Source organism: Oryzias latipes, chromosome 12 (assembly GCF_053564925.1).
Source record: "Oryzias latipes strain Hd-rR chromosome 12, Olatipes_Hd-rR_3.1".
Classification (NCBI taxonomy): Eukaryota; Metazoa; Chordata; class Actinopteri; order Beloniformes; family Adrianichthyidae; genus Oryzias; species Oryzias latipes.
Window position 1 is genome coordinate 6,038,490 of NC_136248.1, and position 18,385 is coordinate 6,056,874.

At 42.0% G+C, this 18,385-nt stretch overlaps 1 protein-coding gene across 1 annotated transcript in view; it reads left to right on the plus strand.

The window, feature by feature from the left end:
• Positions 1–18,385, plus strand: part of LOC101159120 (ephrin-A5b) — a 91,850-nt gene that overhangs the window by 70,177 nt on the left and 3,288 nt on the right. Inside the window, exons 2-4 of the mRNA XM_004075074.5 lie at positions 7,006–7,298; positions 18,116–18,181; positions 18,275–18,355. Of these exons, the coding sequence (XP_004075122.1) occupies positions 7,006–7,298; positions 18,116–18,181; positions 18,275–18,355 (440 nt within the window). The remainder of the gene's footprint in view (positions 1–7,005; positions 7,299–18,115; positions 18,182–18,274; positions 18,356–18,385) is intronic.

The window sequence follows — 18,385 nt, forward strand, 5'->3', positions numbered from 1 at the left end:
TTTTATTTGCTTTGCAAAGACGTGAATCCATTATAAAGTCTTTTTCCCACATAATGTAATCTCTGGAATCATGAGGACAGTTGAACTATTATTCATTCCCGCATGTTGGGAAATAAAATCCTTTATTCATAGCTCTATGATGTTCCAGGGTTTTTTTTACTCTGAAAGAATTTGGCAGACAGAAAAAAAAGATCCCGAAGAGGTTAGACCGCATTAAACTAAACATTGAGGAAATAATAAAGTAAAAATTTAGAAATGTCTTTTTTTTTCATGTTATCTTAAACTGCATCAGTATGTGTGAAGCAGCTCTTCACCTGATCTGGGTCACAGTCACACAAAACGCAGCAGATTGGGCGATGAAAGCAAACAAGTGGGTCTAAAGGAGGGATTATCCCTGGCTGTGTGCTTTGTTAGAGGCTTCAGTCACTGATTCATTGATTAGTCTCTCCAACCGGCCGCGAGAAATTCAGGCATCATCACTCCCAACACAAACGCTCTCCAGGCTGTGACACTTTCATGACTGGAATCGAACATTTTCTGATCACTGCCTTCGCATCCTGCTGGGGAGACCCTGCAGTGCAGCCTCTGCTGCTCATGGAAGCAGAGCCAGAGAAGCACAAAGGTCTCCATCGGCCTAATTTAGATGAAAATTACTATTGAAAACCATCGCAACTTTTAGGAAAAACAGCTGCAACTTCAAATTCTTCAAGCCTCAAATATTACAAAAAACGCACGCAAGATCATGGAGAGACTGTACATCAGTACTGATGACAGTTTCTCTGTTTTTTGTTTTTGTTTTTTTTTGGTGGCTGGTGTGCCAGAAGGATTTTTGTCAAGGAAAAGGTGTACCGTTGCTCAAAAAAGGTTGAAAAATACTGATCTGTATCATCTACCAAAGGTTTTCAGTGAATGAATCTGAGTTGAAACTGTGAGTTCTGTCGTGTGCGAGTGTATCCGCTGCTCCAGGGAGACACGTGTTTTAGTATTTTACTCATGCCACTCAAAAATCTGATCCCAGCCTCCATCTGGCAAACATCTGCCACGTCTGTTTTGCTCCTCAGACTGTGTTTTATTGCATTGCGCCTCCACCCATGCAGCCGGGATGTTTGGAAGAGGCTAAGCCACAGACTGCACAGGAGAGATGGACGATCTGCCGGGTCATGTGACCCAGGGGGCTGTTTTGGGCTCATTTAAAGCCAGTTTTTCAGCTCCACCTGCAGACCTGTAGGGATGCACATGCCTACATTCATGCCTGCAGGCATGGAGACACGAGCAGACTCAAAACTCAAACTCAAAGAAAAACAAGAATCAAAGAAATGATAGGCTTTTTGTCTATGTTTTGTTTTAGCATTTTATGCTTTTCTTTGAGTTCAGATAATTTCGGCAAACATTCCAGACTGCATTTCTACACATTTGTATTGATATATTCAGTTGATCTGCTGTGATGCCTCTGTTTAATGCTAACGTAATGCTCTGATCCAAATTTGATCTGATCTAATTTGGCATTGGACCAGGTCTGACCCAGGTATGGTTTTGGTTTTATTTATGCTTTAGTCTCAACTGCCCTCATGGGTGGATACAGGCTGTCTCCAGGCGTAAAATGGGCAAACCTGTACGGGACCAGCAGGTAACCTGCAGGAACTTTTAAGATCGTAGACAACTCTGCAACTAAGACAATCAGAGTGTAGTTTGTGTGGACATTTTGAATGCATCTTACAGGTGCGTACACATTACTTGCACACCCATGCGTGCAGCATTTGTGCAAAGTCAGCCAAAACTCGCACCTTACTGAAGACTAGAGTGCTTAACCTTTGTGCAATCTTGTGGGGTCAAAATGACCCCACCCTGACATTGACATGTCAGCCCTACCATGACATTTCATGTAATCCATGGACACCACTGAAGATCACAAATCTCTGAAGAAACAAGGTCCAGCGCACTCTCTTGTGTTGTCCAGATGACCCCACTCCCAACGTGAAAGTGTCTTGGATAGCACAAGGGTTAAGGGCACTGACAGTCTTCCTCGTATGTCAGTAGTGTGTGCAACTTACATAATCCTTGCACATATTTCAAGATAGACTCACCACACACACAGCAGCAATCGTAGGTTCCATTTTCATGAGGTGACTGTATGGGACTCAACAGAACTGCAAGACACACCAGCAATACCCTTAAAATGCAGTCGCATCTCTCTATGATCCTATTTACGACCCAAGAACCTGCAGTACGGGTCAATTACTGATCCAGCTTTCAACCTAGTCTGATCAAATCAAATCAAACTTTATTTATAAAATAGCGCTTCTCATCCATTTTGCACAGCTAAGATACTAAAATTAAAGACATAAGATATATATAAAAACATTAAATTGGGAATAAGATGCCTAAAATGAAATTAAATACATAAAATAGCCTATACTAAAACTAATGAAATAAATTAGCAGTTAAAATCAACTAAAAGCCAAATTAAAAAGGTAGGTCTTGAGCCTCTTCTTAAAAACCTCTACAGTCCAGGCAAGGTTCTGGTCAAATAAAACTTCTGTCCTGGTCCATTCCAGGTTTGGTCATGAGCTAGTCTAGCATTAGTCCTGGTCTGATGTAGGTGTTAATGTTGGTCTTTTCCAGCTTTTGTCCTGGTTTGATTTAAAATTGGTTTCTTTTATTGGTCTTCTGGCCTGGGCAGCTGTGAAAGCTCCACTAAACTCTAACTTGGACCAACCAAGAGAACCCTGGTCCTTCTAAAAACAAGGTTCTCTGTTCTCGTGCAGTTCACTCCAATTAGAAACCAGAATTTTCATGGACCAAAGAGACAAAATGATGGAAGGTCCATGTTTTAGGAGAAGAAAAGAACTGCCTGCAGTTTGAATCTGAAAAAGCAGGAAAAACCTATCTGCTGGGGAACATGTTGATGTGAGGAGCTGCAGGTATTCATGTTATGTAGTCAAAGGTTTGGCACAGTGGCAGAGCAAGAACATTTTATATGGGGGGAAGGGGGCAGAAGTCTTTGGTAGGGAGGCAAATGGAAACAGGAGGGTGGACAGCAATTACAAATAAAAGAATCAAAAATAAGTATTTCAAAGTGTTTTATTATTTTTATTATTATTATTAATATTAAACCAGCTGCTATTTTAGATGATGTCCTATTACTAGTGCTTAAAAAGCTTGTATTGACGAATTCTTTAAAAATCTTTGTTCTAATATTAACTCAAAAATTAGAGTGGCAAGTGGACGGGCAAAGCTTTTTGCAGGAGGGGCAGATGCCTGCCCCCCAGTAGCTCCGCCCCTGGTCTGGCGGGACTAGCTGTTTTTTTTCCCTGTTTTTTTGTGTCATGGTCAGAGAGTGTATTCCTTCTCCAAACGAGACGCTGGGTTTTTCAGGAAGTTTGGCTTTGTAGTTTGAGGAAAATCCAATCAGACACTTAAGATTTATTCTGACTTTCTTTTTTTTTTTGCTTGATAAAGCTGCTCTCACGTGTGAAACAAGAGGAATGTGTTACTACGAATGCCAGAATCAGTCGGTTGTGACTATTGGAAGAGACGTCTTTACCTTTCTCCTGCATAAACGTAGAAGCTTCCTAATCCCCCCTGAGCTCTGCTCTTCCTCTCTGTGAAATTTTGATGGACAGATTTGACTCTTACAAAGCTGAAGCAGACGTTCACTGCTGAGTAAAGACACAGGGCAATAAAGGCATCCCCCCACTGAGACATTGTGGAGCCGGCTGACCAGTGCTAGTCATAATATCAGCAAGCTGCTCCGAAAACTGAAGGGAGGCCATGCTGTGCCTGCTTGGAGTCAGCTAGTGTCACACGGGGCAAACAATTCGTGGAGACAATAAAGGGGCTTTGAATTTTACATTTTCCCAGACTATAGACGGAGAAGAAAAGATTTGCTTGACCCTCAAACACATCCGCTCAGAGCTGCTCCTTAGAACCCTTTGGGATGGCAGCTAATCCTGCAGCACATTTACAACCTGTGTAACGACAACCTGATACCCTGGACATGCCGTGGCGGTCCTGTGCTCTCCCTCATGACGCTCATTTTTGCGCAGCAACAGCTGTGTCTGCCCATGTCTCTGCTTCACCTGGCCGGACATCAGCTGCTGTCCCCATTCTTTCATCAAGCTGGAGAATGATTGCTGGCTGTGAGGCTCACTGGAGAACTGAACTTTGTTGGGTTCTGTGGTACAAGGTCTGCTACCAGGTTTGGCACTAGGTTTGGTACAGATCCAGTCTCAGAGCTGCTGCAAAGAACACGTCTGCTGAAAACTGCTTTGTCTCCTCAACAATGAGGAGAAGCAGCTCCTATGAAGGCATGGAAACGAAAGGGACAATACGGGGGGGTGCAGACAGAACTATCCATTCATCTATCCATTCTTATGCCTTACTCACAACTGCCCTTATGGGTGGTTATGGGGTGGATATGGGCTGCCTTTGGGAGAAAAATGGGCAAACCTGTATGGGGAACGGAGGTGGCCAACACAAAATATCAAAATCCTAGACTGCTCGAACATCTATAAGGTGAAAATAATCAGCACATTTTTTTCTATGGACATACGGTGAATATCATGTTAAAGCGAACATGGATACAACGCCTAAGGGTAGTTAAAGGTGAAGAAGGTGAGACTCAGGCACGTTATACGTTTTTCTTTCTTTTCATCCTTGTGTGCCACTTGCATCCAGGATGACTGACAGCAATGAAGAAATGAGACAATCCGAGTGTAGTTTGTGTTAGCATACTACAGGCACCTTCTTATCACATGCACACCACGTGCGAGCAGCATTGGCGCAGTCAGTAAGAGGCCAGAACGCCCACCTTCTTTACAACTAGAGTGCTGCATAAAGGACGACAGCATCACCCCTACGACAGAAGTACGTGTAGCTTATGTTATCCTCACAAATACTTCGCAATACACGTACCAGTTGTACATTCTATTTTCATGACGTACCTGGAGGTGGCCGCACAAGCCTCAAGTGAAATGCAAGACACACCTGAACCCCTATCTCCCCATGAAGCCCCAAATAAAATTACTGTGATCATTTTTCTGAATGCTTTAACCTTGTGTCTCTGCACATGTCTACAGTAAATAGTGGTGCAATCTTATTTCAATTTAGTATTGGTTAATCAAGCTTAAATTTAATATTATTGTAAAGGTTTTATACAATTCAACACTTCCCTGTAAAAATTCAAAATGCCCATCGTATTCTTTATTTGCGGAGTTAAGACGTATTTTCAAATAACTTAAGACGCTTTCAAACAGGTTTTCGTCATTGTGGTGATCCCATTAGCAGTCAGTCCTCGCAGCCATGACAGAAGCCGTGCGTCTTTGACAAGGGCAAAGGAGAAGTCGCCATGGCAGGATCAGTGTGAATGCAGGAGAAGGAACAGTTTTACTTCAATCTCTGTCTTCAAACAGTGACTCTGTGGCCGGCCTGCCAAGCTTAAGCCAGCTCCATAAAGCTGCCTTATCTCTGTAGGAGTCCAGTGAATGTCCCGGGGAAGGAGCGCCTGACATATCTGCTCTCCGGTCCACTCAGTTTACTGTAAACGAATGAGAATGGTGTTTCATCAAAGCCACGCTTCCTTTACCCAGACTCATGATTTCCAGAAGGGGACTCTTCCATCAAACTGTCATTTTTGGCTAATGAAAATCTCATTTTACAAGAGGGGGGGGTTGTCCTATTAAAGCTGCTAGAGGCACATCCTAACCGAGATTAGCCCTGTAACGCTTCAGGACTTTAATTTCAGTGTGGGCATAAGTCATGGCTGCTAAGCACTTACGTTGATTTATCGCTCACTGGGGACGGCGGCCGAGCGTCATGAGGTTTTAACATTGGGGGATTGCAACGGGACTTTGGTTGAGTCTCCGGGTGATTGAAGCTGACATGATGAGATCCCCTAAACACAACCAGAGTGGCTGGATGCATCTCTCTCAGTTTTGCGGCAGTTCCCATGCACACATGGAAGCACTTTCCACGGCTGTGGCCTCGCCATCAGTCAGAGCTCTGGGATTTCTCCAAATCAGCAACTGGATGCTGTCCTGCACAATCCAACCATTTCCCCGATGGACTGTCCCATAAAACAACAATGTGTGAGCATAACACACAGCAAGCAGCTACTCAGACAGTGTTTATGTGCAAACACTTGTAACCTGTACCACACAATTGCAAAAGGACAAAAACCAATTTTTGCAATTCTTTTTTTTTTCTTACTGCGCATTTGAGGGAAAATTTGGTTCCCGTTGCAAACTTAAAAACTCACCCAAATGTACATGCACCTAGTACCTTGTGAAAAGGAAATTTTAGCATTGTGATTGCCCCCCCAATAATGATGACATCACAGCGGGCAAACCCGTCAAAAAATGAATGGGCCGGAATTGTCTTGTAGGGCTCAAAAAAGATATTTCAAACCCCATTAACGTATTCAAAACACATGCGTCAGGGATATCCAAAACAAGTTTGAAATTATTATGGGATGGCATCACAACCCACTTCTTGTTGGCCATTTTGTGGCAAAGTGTGAAATTTGCCAATTTTCACATTATGGTAAAAGAAAACATTTGTCCATCTTCACAATATTTTTCACACACACCGCCAGGTTAAGTTTACAACCACAACTGAAGTCTTGTTGACCTTTGACCTCAAGAAGAGGGCCCCATCTTGAATATTCAAAAATAAATTCACCTTTAGTACCATGTACATATTTTAATCCCAAATATCACTAAGAAGCTGCTTGGAAAAAAATTGGTAATAGAAGTTGTAATTTTTGGACATATTAGGAATGTGGGCGTGGTTAACAAAAATCCTGAGTTGCCAAGAAAATCCAAAAGTGTACCTTTGCTGATTCTTCTAAAAGTTACATAAACCTGTTTGTCAGTCCCAGGAGACCAATGAATATGGTTACTGTGGAGGTCTTTCTAGATTGAAAAAAAATCGTTCTTCTTTGCAGGATATTTGTGTGTAGCACCATAAGAACACCCTGGGTTGACATGTGTTTTGTCCTTCCTGCAGATTTTACCGGGGCGATTACCACATCGACGTCTGCATCAACGACTACCTTGATGTGTATTGCCCACATTACGCCAGCCCAGTGTCTGACGATCGGGCCGAACGCTACGTACTCTACATGGTGAACTATGATGGCTACAGCTCCTGTGATCACACAGCCAAGGGTTTCAAACGCTGGGAGTGCAACAGGCCTTTGTCTCCAAACGGACCGCTCAAGTTCTCTGAGAAGTTCCAGCTCTTCACTCCGTTTTCTTTAGGCTTTGAATTTCGCCCCGGCAGAGAGTACTATTACATCTGTGAGTATAAACCCATTTCAGCATGTTCAGGGCCCGTGAGCTGCCACATGTGCTCATAAACAGATGTTTTATGGAATCTAATAATGGCCCAGAGGCAGAAACCAGGGGACAGTTCTTAAGATTGAACTTTGTTTCTATAATCGAAAACATCAATTATTTTTTATATGGCATTTAAACACATTTTCAAGTTACAGGAGTGCTTTAATAAAAGCTGTTGCAATCGATCATGTATGAAAGTAATCCCGGCAGTGATCCCTGAGGAACACCGGAACACTTGGGGTTGTAGCTCAATGCTGCTGACAACTTTGTGGATTGTGACGGAGCCGCCAACATGCCTTGAACACATTTTCAAGGGTTCTTCATTTCTTTCTGTGTGTCACAGGGCCCCTCTCTCATTTCACTGGGTTTCTTGCATTTTCAAAAATGGAAAAATTCATTTGTTTACAGTAGCTTTCTCAAATCGAAACTCAAATAGATTAAAAAGAGGAAAACTTAATATGTATTCAGACTGGACACATTTGGTTTGCTTAAAGTGAACCAGAGTTCGTTTCCCCCGATAATCCAGGACCCATTTTCAGTCTGACCCGTCTTTTTTCTGTGGTCTTGGTTTGTTTCTAATCGGACTGAGCTCCGGTTGGCCCCGAGTTTCCTCCGTCTGATTCGGAGCAGAACAACTAAACTTAAAACAGGCACCGTAGCATCCTGAGGATGTAAATAAAGTATTGGACCAACTCATTGAAATTTGGTCATATTAATGGAGGCTCATTAAAACGACGTTCAATGTGAGACACATTGCTTCTCACTCTTTTCCCAACAATGTATATGTCCTAAACACTTATCAGCGTTCCTTCATAGCCGGCGTCTCCTCAGTAACCACTTGCAGCATGCCTGCGCCGTACCAAAGTAGCAGTAAAAAGAGTTGTACCTTGATACAGACGGTTAAAATTGGTCAGCAAAATATAAAGTCTGAATGAGTGAACTATCCCGACGAGGATTGCAAAGTGGAGGACTTCCATTATTCTTTCTCTCATTGCTTTGCCCCGCCCCCATAATTCCTGGCTAATAACTGATGAGATCTTTAGTCACACGGTTTTGTTTACCAGCTTTGGTTTGAATCAGAAATGTCTGGAAGACGGCAGTTTAAATACAGAACAAAAGCAAGTTTGAGGACTCGATTCGAACCGAATTAAGCAGAGTTGGTCCGGACCAACAGACTTTTCCAGTCTTAAAACACCCTTAATTAAGAAGCAAAACGAGCTTCTTTCATATTTTGAGTGCATGACTGTTGACATGTACATGAATTTGGCATAAAGAGTGTGTTCTGAATGCATCAAAATTCAGAATACCGTCTGTACAAGCAGATAAATGTGTAACTTCTGTTTAAAGATTCTTGGGAAATGCTCACATTAAAGGCCCGTACACACCGGGACGAATATTCGCCAGGCGTTATTCGCCAGCGTTTTTCGCCACGTTTTTTGTGTTCACACCCAGGCGATTTTCGCTGACGATGAGCCGAGCGAACATGCAATTTCCTTCCCTGACATTAGACGGCGCTTAATGTAAACAGAAATACTCCTGTACACAAGGTGGCGCTGCGCAACTTTATGCTTCTTAAAGTCGCTTTTCACTCAGAAGAAGAGAGCAAGTATTTACGCGCTTGTCAGAATAATACAAAGAAAACATGAATATTTCAAGCACCAGTAGCTCCAACTGGTGCTTGGTTCGGGGATATTTTAAAATGTCCGTCATTATTTCTTCGCGGCAGTGTAGATGCAACTCGGCGTCTATCTTCTTCGCTGGTATGTGTGCTCAGCAAGGCAGTTTTGTGTTTGAGCGCCCCCAAGTTGTGTTTTACTGTAACTTCAGAAGCTCCAGACACGTGTGCAAAAGCGCCATTCTCATTGGTCGAATAGATTTCGACGCGAGGCGTCAAAAAAAAAAAACGAACCCGAGGCGTTTGTTTTTTTTTGACGCTTTGACGCGTGGCGTTTTTTCGCGTCAGTGTGCACACTCCCATTGGTACCCTTTGTTTAGTCACGAGGCGTTAAACGTCGGCGAAAATCGCCGGCGAAATTCGTCCCAGTGTGAACGGGCCTTAACACTTGTGCTATCCTAGGCACTTCAACATTGGGAGTTGGGTCATCTAGACCCACTACACAGTGCGCTAAACCTTTTTTCTTCAATTATTTGTGATCTTCACTGGTGTCCATGGATTACATGAAATCTTTCCACCTTTATCCACCTTTGTCAATGTAAGGGTGGGGTCATCTAAGATAGCACAAGGGTTAAGACATTGTCAGGATTCCCCCACTGTAACTACAAAACATCAACATGATTTTTACTTTAATATTTAACATTGAAACAAAAAAAGTGTTTTAGTTTGTCTGCAAAGTTTTGAAACTTTCAGCCCAGGAAGACCCAAGTCTTAAAAGTAATATATCTAATTTGCAAACCCTGAGATTCCTGCTGGATGACCTTTTAAACATGCAGTTTTGCTGTGGAATTTTATGGCTGTAGAATTTTACATTTACATTTGCACTTTCTTCATTTAATTTTTTTGCATTCTTTGCTGTGACTTTGGTCGATAGGAGTTCTGGAACCTCTTCAAAAGCTCCACCCTAATTTGCTGGGAGTTTTCATGCTTTATTTTGCAACAGACTGGAATGAGGGCCGACCCAGAACAAGAGCCAAATGCGGCTAAACAAATCAAGCAGTGAGGTCTGGTCTCCAGTGTGAGCTCAGCTTCTGAGGCATCAGGGGGTTTCGTTTTTCAGAAGTGAATCCGGAGCCCTGCAGGGGCAGAACATTTGGACTGAAGATGACACATTGGTGGCTCTGAGGTCCTTGGCAGACACCTGAGCTCAAAGTTTTTAACAGAAATGTTTATTAAAGGCCAGGAAATGCAGGACCGGTCTCAAAGAGGGAACGAATCAAAGGAGACCTTTGAAGAATAATTTGATTATTGTTTCTTTCTGCAGCCTTCCATCTGCGTAAAATGACATTTTCCAGATTTTATGGGTTCGTTCTGCTGTCTGCTGGTGTTCAGCAGCAGCTTTTATCTTTTCAGACAACTTCTGCAGTGACAAGTTATGTTCATAGTGTGATGAACACAGCAGGGCTACAAAACAAAGGCCGGGTCTCTCACGGTGAGCTTCTGGGGTCACCAGTTTGTCCTCCTGTGCGTTTAAACAAAACTGCAACACCAGGTTTTGTGGGCTTGAGGACGATTAACTGTCTGAAGAAAAACAAAATAGGAGGATTCCAAGAACCTTGGGCCATCTGGTGCACCTTTGGCTTACATTCCACACTTATCCTTTATCTGCAAAAAATAACAACCAAATTCTAAAGAAAAAAGCTCCAGAAACACAAAGTGATGAAACTGGTTATATACACTTAATCTTTAAAAAAGTAGACTTTGTCAAAATACATTTTTGTCATATTTTAAGACATTTACCCTTTGATGAATGCCTTTAAAATGTGACCTAAAATGGCACCAATTTTAAAAGGCTTTAAAAATTCTGGCAGTGCATGGACTATCTTTCCTTCAGTTATTTGTCATTTATTATTATTATGTTTATTCTTATTTTATTTAGTTTTGCTTTAAAAAAAAGCCCTGAAAGTTGAAGCGATGTCCTGGTGTGCCTCTGTTTTCAACCAGAAGTCCTGATTTCAGGGTCCACTAGAAGCTGTGTTGCTTTTATTTATCTACTTTTTTATAGTCAAACTTTATTTACAATTTAGTTTTTTTATTAACTTAAAAATATATTTAAAAAATTAATCAGCAGTTGTTTAATACTATTTCCTTTTTTAAACGTACATTTTAGACAGGTCATATATATATATATAAAAAAAAAAAAAACGCCCCTTTCACCCTCCGTGGGTGGTTTCTCCTCCAAGCTCGGGTCCTCTACCAGAGGCCTGGGACCTTGAGGGTCCTGCGCAGTATCTTAGCTGTTCCTAGCACTGCGCTCTTCTGGACTGAGAGGTCTGAGGTCTTTCCAATTATCTGTTGTAGCCACTCCTCCAGCTTGGGGGTTACTGCTCCGAGTGCTCCAATTACCACAGGTACCACAGTCACCTTCACTTTCCAGGCTTTCTCCAGTTCTTCTCTGAGTCCCTGGTATTTCTCCAGTTTCTCATGTTCCTTCTTCCTGATGTTCCCATCGCTTGGTACTGCCACATCCACCACAACAGGTTTCCTCTGTTCTTTATCCTCTACTACAATGTCTGGTTGGTTCGCCATTACCATCCTATCAGTCTGGATCTGGAAGTCCCACAGGATCTTTGCCTTCTCATTCTCTACCACCTTCGGAGGTGTTTCCCATTTTGACCTTGTTTCTGTATATTATTCCAGCCACTTGATTGTGTATGCTTTCCCTGCCAGCATCTTACACCCTGCAGTTATGTGCTGGACTGTTCCAGGTGCCTCTTTGCACAGCCTACACCCTGGGTCTTGTCTGGTGTGGTAGATCTGAGCCTCTATGGCTCTGGTGCTCATGGCTTGTTCCTGAGCTGCCAGGATGAGTGCTTCAGTGCTGTCCAGTAGGCCAGCCCTTTCTAGCCATTGGTAGGACTTCTTGATATCAGCCACTTCAGTTATGGTCCGGTGGTACATCCCATGCAGGGGTTTGTCCTCCCATGATGATCTGTCCTCCAGCACTGTGTCCTTTACTCTCCATTGCCTGAGACATTCACTGAGCACACTGTCATTTGGGGCCTTGAGCTTGATGTATTCATGCATCTTTGATGTTTCATCCTGGATAGTGGCTTCTACGCTCACTAGTCCTCGGCCTCCTTCCTTGCGGCTAGCATACAGTCTCAGGGTGCTGGATTTGGGATGGAACCCTCCATGCATGGTGAGGAGCTTTCGTGTTTTAACATATATATATATATATATATATATATATATATATATATATATATATATATATATATATATATATATATATATATATATACACACACATTGCTCCAACACTTGATCTCTTGTCTCCCAGGTACTTGTTTATTGTAGATTGATTCATCCCAGTCTTGTTCAGGTCTGCAGTCTTTTCCCTTTTGTCCATCAACAGCTTTTTGGTCTTGGTGGAGAGGTTGCAGTCTTGACTGTTAGGCTGTGGACAGGTGTCTTTATACAGATAACTATAATAACTATATTTCAGAAAATGCGGCTCGTTTTCACGGTCATCTGTGACTGACGGATGACTGGTCCAAGGTGCACTTCACTATTGACAAATGGGATTCTTTTCTAATCCCAGAAGCATCTCAATTGGGGGGTTAAAAAAAGCTTACTATTGGAGCTACTGGTTTAAACACCAGATTTATGTTTTACGAACGGCAAAGCTCAGGAGTCTAAAGTGATGCAAAGCACCAACTTAAAGGTTTTATGTGACGGTGAAGGCAGACACTCTTTTGTGCTCTCGTGCAGGGATCACCGTTTCCCCAGGCGGGGGGTAGAGGGTGACTTAAATAGATGACACCTGCAGTTGGAGGCATGCCTGTTGGTCTGTCTGCCACACAGTCAGACTGACTGATCTGGAGGGATCAGGGTTAGTCCCAGAAGGTCAAAGATCAGCGATATGAGGACAAGGTTTGAACTGGGCTTCACGTCTTCCTAACAGAGCTGCAGTGGAGCAGAGGAAGCCTGATCCTATCTCAGGGGAGAGGAATCGCTCAGATTTAGAGAAGACAGTCAAAAGCCTGAGTGAGGGGGGTACCTCTGAACCCCACCCCTCATCAGGGCACCCTTTGGAGAGTGTGCTCTAATTTTAAACAAATTAATATGAGCTTCTGAAGCAGCTAAGGCCCCCCCAAAATAAGAAAATAGTGGATCAGCTAGAGAAAAACATTTGATCCCACTGCCTTTTTATCTGTTTCATTCACAGACTGTGAAAGGCACAGCAGTACAGGACTGCGTGTAAAAAGTGTGATTCAGGAAATGTCTGGCGGTCAGTCGTCATGGTGAGAAGGCGTCCGGATGACCTGACTGATTCTGTGGTCTAGAGTTGCAGGCAGAGCTGGGGTTACAGCTGTGCTGAAGTGGACAAAACCCCAAACAGCAACCTCGGTGGCAGACATGAGAGAAAGCAGGAAAGGTGGCTGGGTTACTGCCTGTGTGATGGAATCTGAAAGCATGGTGGCATGGAGGGGGGGCTGGAAAAGGGAGAAAAAGTGTGTGGGGGGGGAGCGATGAAATGCTCTGAAACAATTTTGCAGTTACTTCCTCAAACTTTGACATTAGAGAATTAAGCCAAAGTTGTTCAACTACATTTCTAAAATATTGAAGATTTTCCATGTCTAATATTTAAAACACATTAGCTAACCCTCACATCCCTTAACATTTTTACGACTCTGTTTTGGTTTCATCAGCTCGTTCCATTATTCAAGTTATTCATAAAGATACTGTCAAAAGCCTGCGGCTGCAAATGCTGCTTCATGCATATAGCCCGCAAGTAATCCACGCCACATGTTACACACGGCATCTGTTTCAGCTCACATTTAATTTAAGTTGCGTGAAAAAAAATGCGCTTTGTTGCTATTACTGCTTGTAGCTTCTGCTGGTGGCTTTTAAAGCACCTCAAACAAGATTAGAAACGTTATCAACGGAATTAGACTTCACTCTGGATTAAAAAGGGATTCATCACTCGCTCCAGTCAGTGGGATTCCAGCTAAGTTTTCTGCTCATGGCAAATATTGGACCCTTTCTGCCCCCTCATGGTCTCTGCCTGTGAACGCAACATGATCTTATTGTCAGGGATGCCGTGTTGACACAAATGCAGAACGCATGATTTCTCAAGGTAAAGTCCAAAATTAATTGGCAGACCTGCAACAATGACAAAAAAAAACTCATAACGCTAAGAAACGCACAAAACAATCCGACAACAAGTGCACGGGAGACGCAGACTATGAACATGAGGACAGATTAATAATTACAAACAGGTGCGCACATCAGGGAGAACAGGTGATGACACTGAGGGAGAATTACACTGGGGAGAAATCAAGTCACCTGAAATGAGAGGACATGTGATAAACTACTATCAACATGCTAACCTAATCTACTAATTCCCACTGTATTACTAATAATACAGTGATGCAACAAGGTAAACTGACAGCACCAGTCTGGAGCCCTGGTACAAAGATGTTTAATTCTGTAAAAACAGTCATGCTCATATGAATCATGTTGTTCTTTTAGGGTTTATGGTGCATTACCTATCTGTTCATATTTAACACTATCATGTAGTAATCTTTTATTTTATTCATTCATTCATTCATTTTCTGTACCGCTTTGTCCCTTTCGGGGTCACGGGGCTGCCGGAGCCTATCCCGGCTACTTGGGCGTAGGCAGGGGGGATGCCCTGGACAGGTCGCCAGTCTGTTGCAGGGTAGAACGTCCACAGTCACACACCCATGCACTCCCACACTCACACCTATGGACAATTTAGAGTTGCCAATTAACCTATGAAGCATGTTTTTGGACAGTGGGAGGAAGCCAGAGAGAACCCACGCGTGCACGGGGAGAACATGCAAACTCCACACAGAAAGGTCCCCCATTGATGTATTTTTCATGTCCCCCAGCCGGGACTTGAACCAGGGGCCTTCTTGCTGTGAGGCAAGAGCGCTAACCACTGCGCCACCGTGCAGCCCCTCTTTTATTTCATCGCACTGCAAATTAAACACAGTCGTAATTCTTACAAAAATCTTCTTTATTTCATTTTTAGTGAGCTTTTACTGATTCAGTCTGTGTCAACTTCTTTAGCAGTTTAAAAGAACTTTTGTCATGAAGTTTAATTAACATTTTAAAATAAGATTTAGAATATTATCAATTTTATTTAAGCACTAAGTTAGTAAATCCAACACAGGCTGACACAGAACATCCAGGGATTCATTAAATTTGCCTAATTTTTGTTTTTGGGGAATTTTACAAATGTTTTCCTGCAATACGTGAAATGTTTTGTTGAGGCGAGTAGATTCAGATTTTTGCCCAACTTAGAAGGACAAATAAAGCTGCGTGCCATTCATAACTGGCTGTAGATCGTTCCTAATACGATTGCAAAATCCTGGCTTAGAGGCTTGTAATAAAGAGGAATACTTAGACAGGTCGAACAAAAAGAGGCTAAAACAGGGGCAGAGTTTGGCCCGTTCAGCCATTGGTGGGGTACTTGACACTTGCTAATTCAGGGAAAAGCAGCAGGACCCACATTATCTCTGTTTACCTCGTCTCTCTGCTGCTTCTCCTCCAATATCTACTGGAAATGCTTGAAAAGGGATTTTATCTGCTCCTGCAGATATCTGATAAGAGCTGAAGTAATCTGCAAAGGTGGAAACACAGTTAACTTTCATCAGCTATCTTTAACACTGAGCGTCTGACAGGGCATGTGGACAACACGCCTGTGCACAGATGTACATAAGCAGCAATTAACAACATACAAGCAGGTGCACACTCTCTATAAAGCATTGAAGGTTTTTAACAGTTATGCATGTCTGTCTGTGTTGATGCTATCCGGGATTGCTGCTGGGACTTTGAGACACAGAGGCTCTGAAAGATATATAAGTAATACAAATTCAAAACACTACTTATGATTACATTTTTAGTCTCCATCAGTCACAGGAAATCCTGGAAACAAAGTTTCTGCGATAAAACAAACAACTTCTGGAGAATTGACTGAAACTTAGCATGAAACTTGCAGACATTGCAGACACAAAAAGACAAGAGTCTAGCCAGCAAAAGTGTGGATAACGTTTCATTTAGGGGTCACAGGATACTTTGAACTGAAGTGCATGGAGGCTCTTGGGTAGCAGGGGTGGGCTGCATTAGGAACAGTGTAGGGATGGAACAATTCTCGGTTTAGAACCGAGCTGAACAACTATTTGGAAAACATCCTGACAGATGGGAAAAAACTGGCAGACTATCGGTATTACACATATTGAACATAAATTTCAAGAGAAATCTTGTGTCTCTTTTGAAAACTTGAAGGAAAGATATGGAATAATTCATACCAACTTCTTTAAATACCAACAGTCTAAGTTAGTAAATGGGTTTTACTTGAATCAGACAAATTTGAAACCACTGGAATACGTGGAAACACTTTTTAAAATTCCTTAGCAAGCTTTGTTAACCCATTAACAAGCATCATAATAGGATTTTTAGGGTGTTGGTAAGACATTTATTAGTACAATATGTCTAATAAGGTTAATTAAATTACTTAGTTAACACATTTACAAGCATTATTATTAGGATGTTTTTAATATGCTAATGATACCTTTATTGGCATTATAGATGCCTAGCACATTTGTCAGTGTTAATAAGCTTAATACGATTTATTAACAAGCTTTGTTAACCAATTAAGAAACAAGGTAACTAAGGTTGAAAGCAAGGTAACTAAGTAATTTAATAAACCTTATTAGACTTATTGTACTTATAAATGTTTTACTAAAAATTACACTACCCTAAAAATTATATTAAAATTAAAATTATATTATATATATTATAATGCTTGTTAATGGGTTAACAAAGCTTGTTAAAGAATCTTAATATAAAGTGTTACTGAATACAATTTTTGAACCAATCATCATTTAAACTGTTAAAAGTACCGTATATATATTTCTAGGTAACAGCAGAAACAAAGTTATAATGCCAACAAAAATAGCATGGGAGACCTTGGTATTAGTTCAGATGGTGCTTTTTGGTCACAAACATGTCTAAATGTATAAACCGTTTAAATTCAAAACCGAATCGAATTGAATCGAGTGGATCGAAAGAATCGAAAAATCACGAATCGATTGGAATCTATTCTGTACATTCTTGGTGAGACCCAGCCCTAGTCATAAGTGCGTATAACTTCCATTATTCTTCCAAATACTTCATGATACATTTACCACACGCACAACAACATACATTTACCACACGCACCATTTTCATAAGGTGCCTCAAGAGAACTGAGAACCCGGGCTCCTCTTTACATCCACGGGTCCGGACTGCCCAAAAACCCGCAGCTCCCATATGTGTCAACCCCCGTACAGGTCCATGTGACTAAGGAATCAATCAGCATCACCTTATTGCATCTGTAAACCTTGTGCTATCCTAGGCACTCTAACGTTGGGAGTTGGGTCATCTAGACCCACTAGACAGTGCACTGAACCTTTTTTCTTCAATGATTTGTGATCTTCACTGGTGTCCATGGATTACATGAAATCTTTCCACCTTTATCCACCTTTGTCATGGTAGGGAGAACACGTCAATGTGAGGGTGGGGTCATCTAAGATAGCAGAAGGGTTAAGCAGATCTTTATTTATGATGGACTCTATGTGCCTCCAAATAGTTCACATTCACTAGTTTCAGCTGTTGTTCATCCAAACTGTGAAAAATTGTGGGGTTATTTTATAAATCTTTTTAAATGTTAAATGTTTTTTCCTGTTTAGTTTGACATTGATGACTGGACTTTGTTTTTGTGAGGTGTTTGCGGCCAAACACCACTCATAGCTCTGAGAGGCTAAATCACAAATGCAAGTCAAGGACATCCGAAAGCTGTGGCTGTGGGTTAAACCATCTTGAAGTCAGACTCAGAAATGTACCTGAATGCGTGAACTGCAGTTACCTGCACACTTCAAACCACTTCATCTAATTTCATGATTTGATTATTCTGTTATGTCTTTTGCACTCGAGGGCAGCAATAATTATGAGATTTAACCTGACCTTTTCATTAGTTTTGACATTTTCCACAATTGCACGGCTCAGCGTTTAATCAGAGGAGCTGTTTGGTATTTAGCCTTGAGATGTCTGGAGCTTTTGGTTTGACCCACGTGTCGTGTGTTCACAGCCTCAGTCAGCGACGTCAGAAGAAGACGGAGCTGCCTTCGACTCAAAGTCTTCGTCAGGCCCCAGAGTGAGTCACAAATTGTCGTGTCTGTAAGTCTCCATTCTTGTGATTTGGCTGCAGACACCTGACTCATCTCCTCCCCTATCTTTGTTCCCCAAGATAATTGTGTGAAAAATCCTGGCAGCGAGCAGGAAGGAGTGGATTTTGAAGAAAACAACCACAACTCCCTTGAACCCCGAGGTTGGTATAGAAAAAGTGATTCAAGCTGGT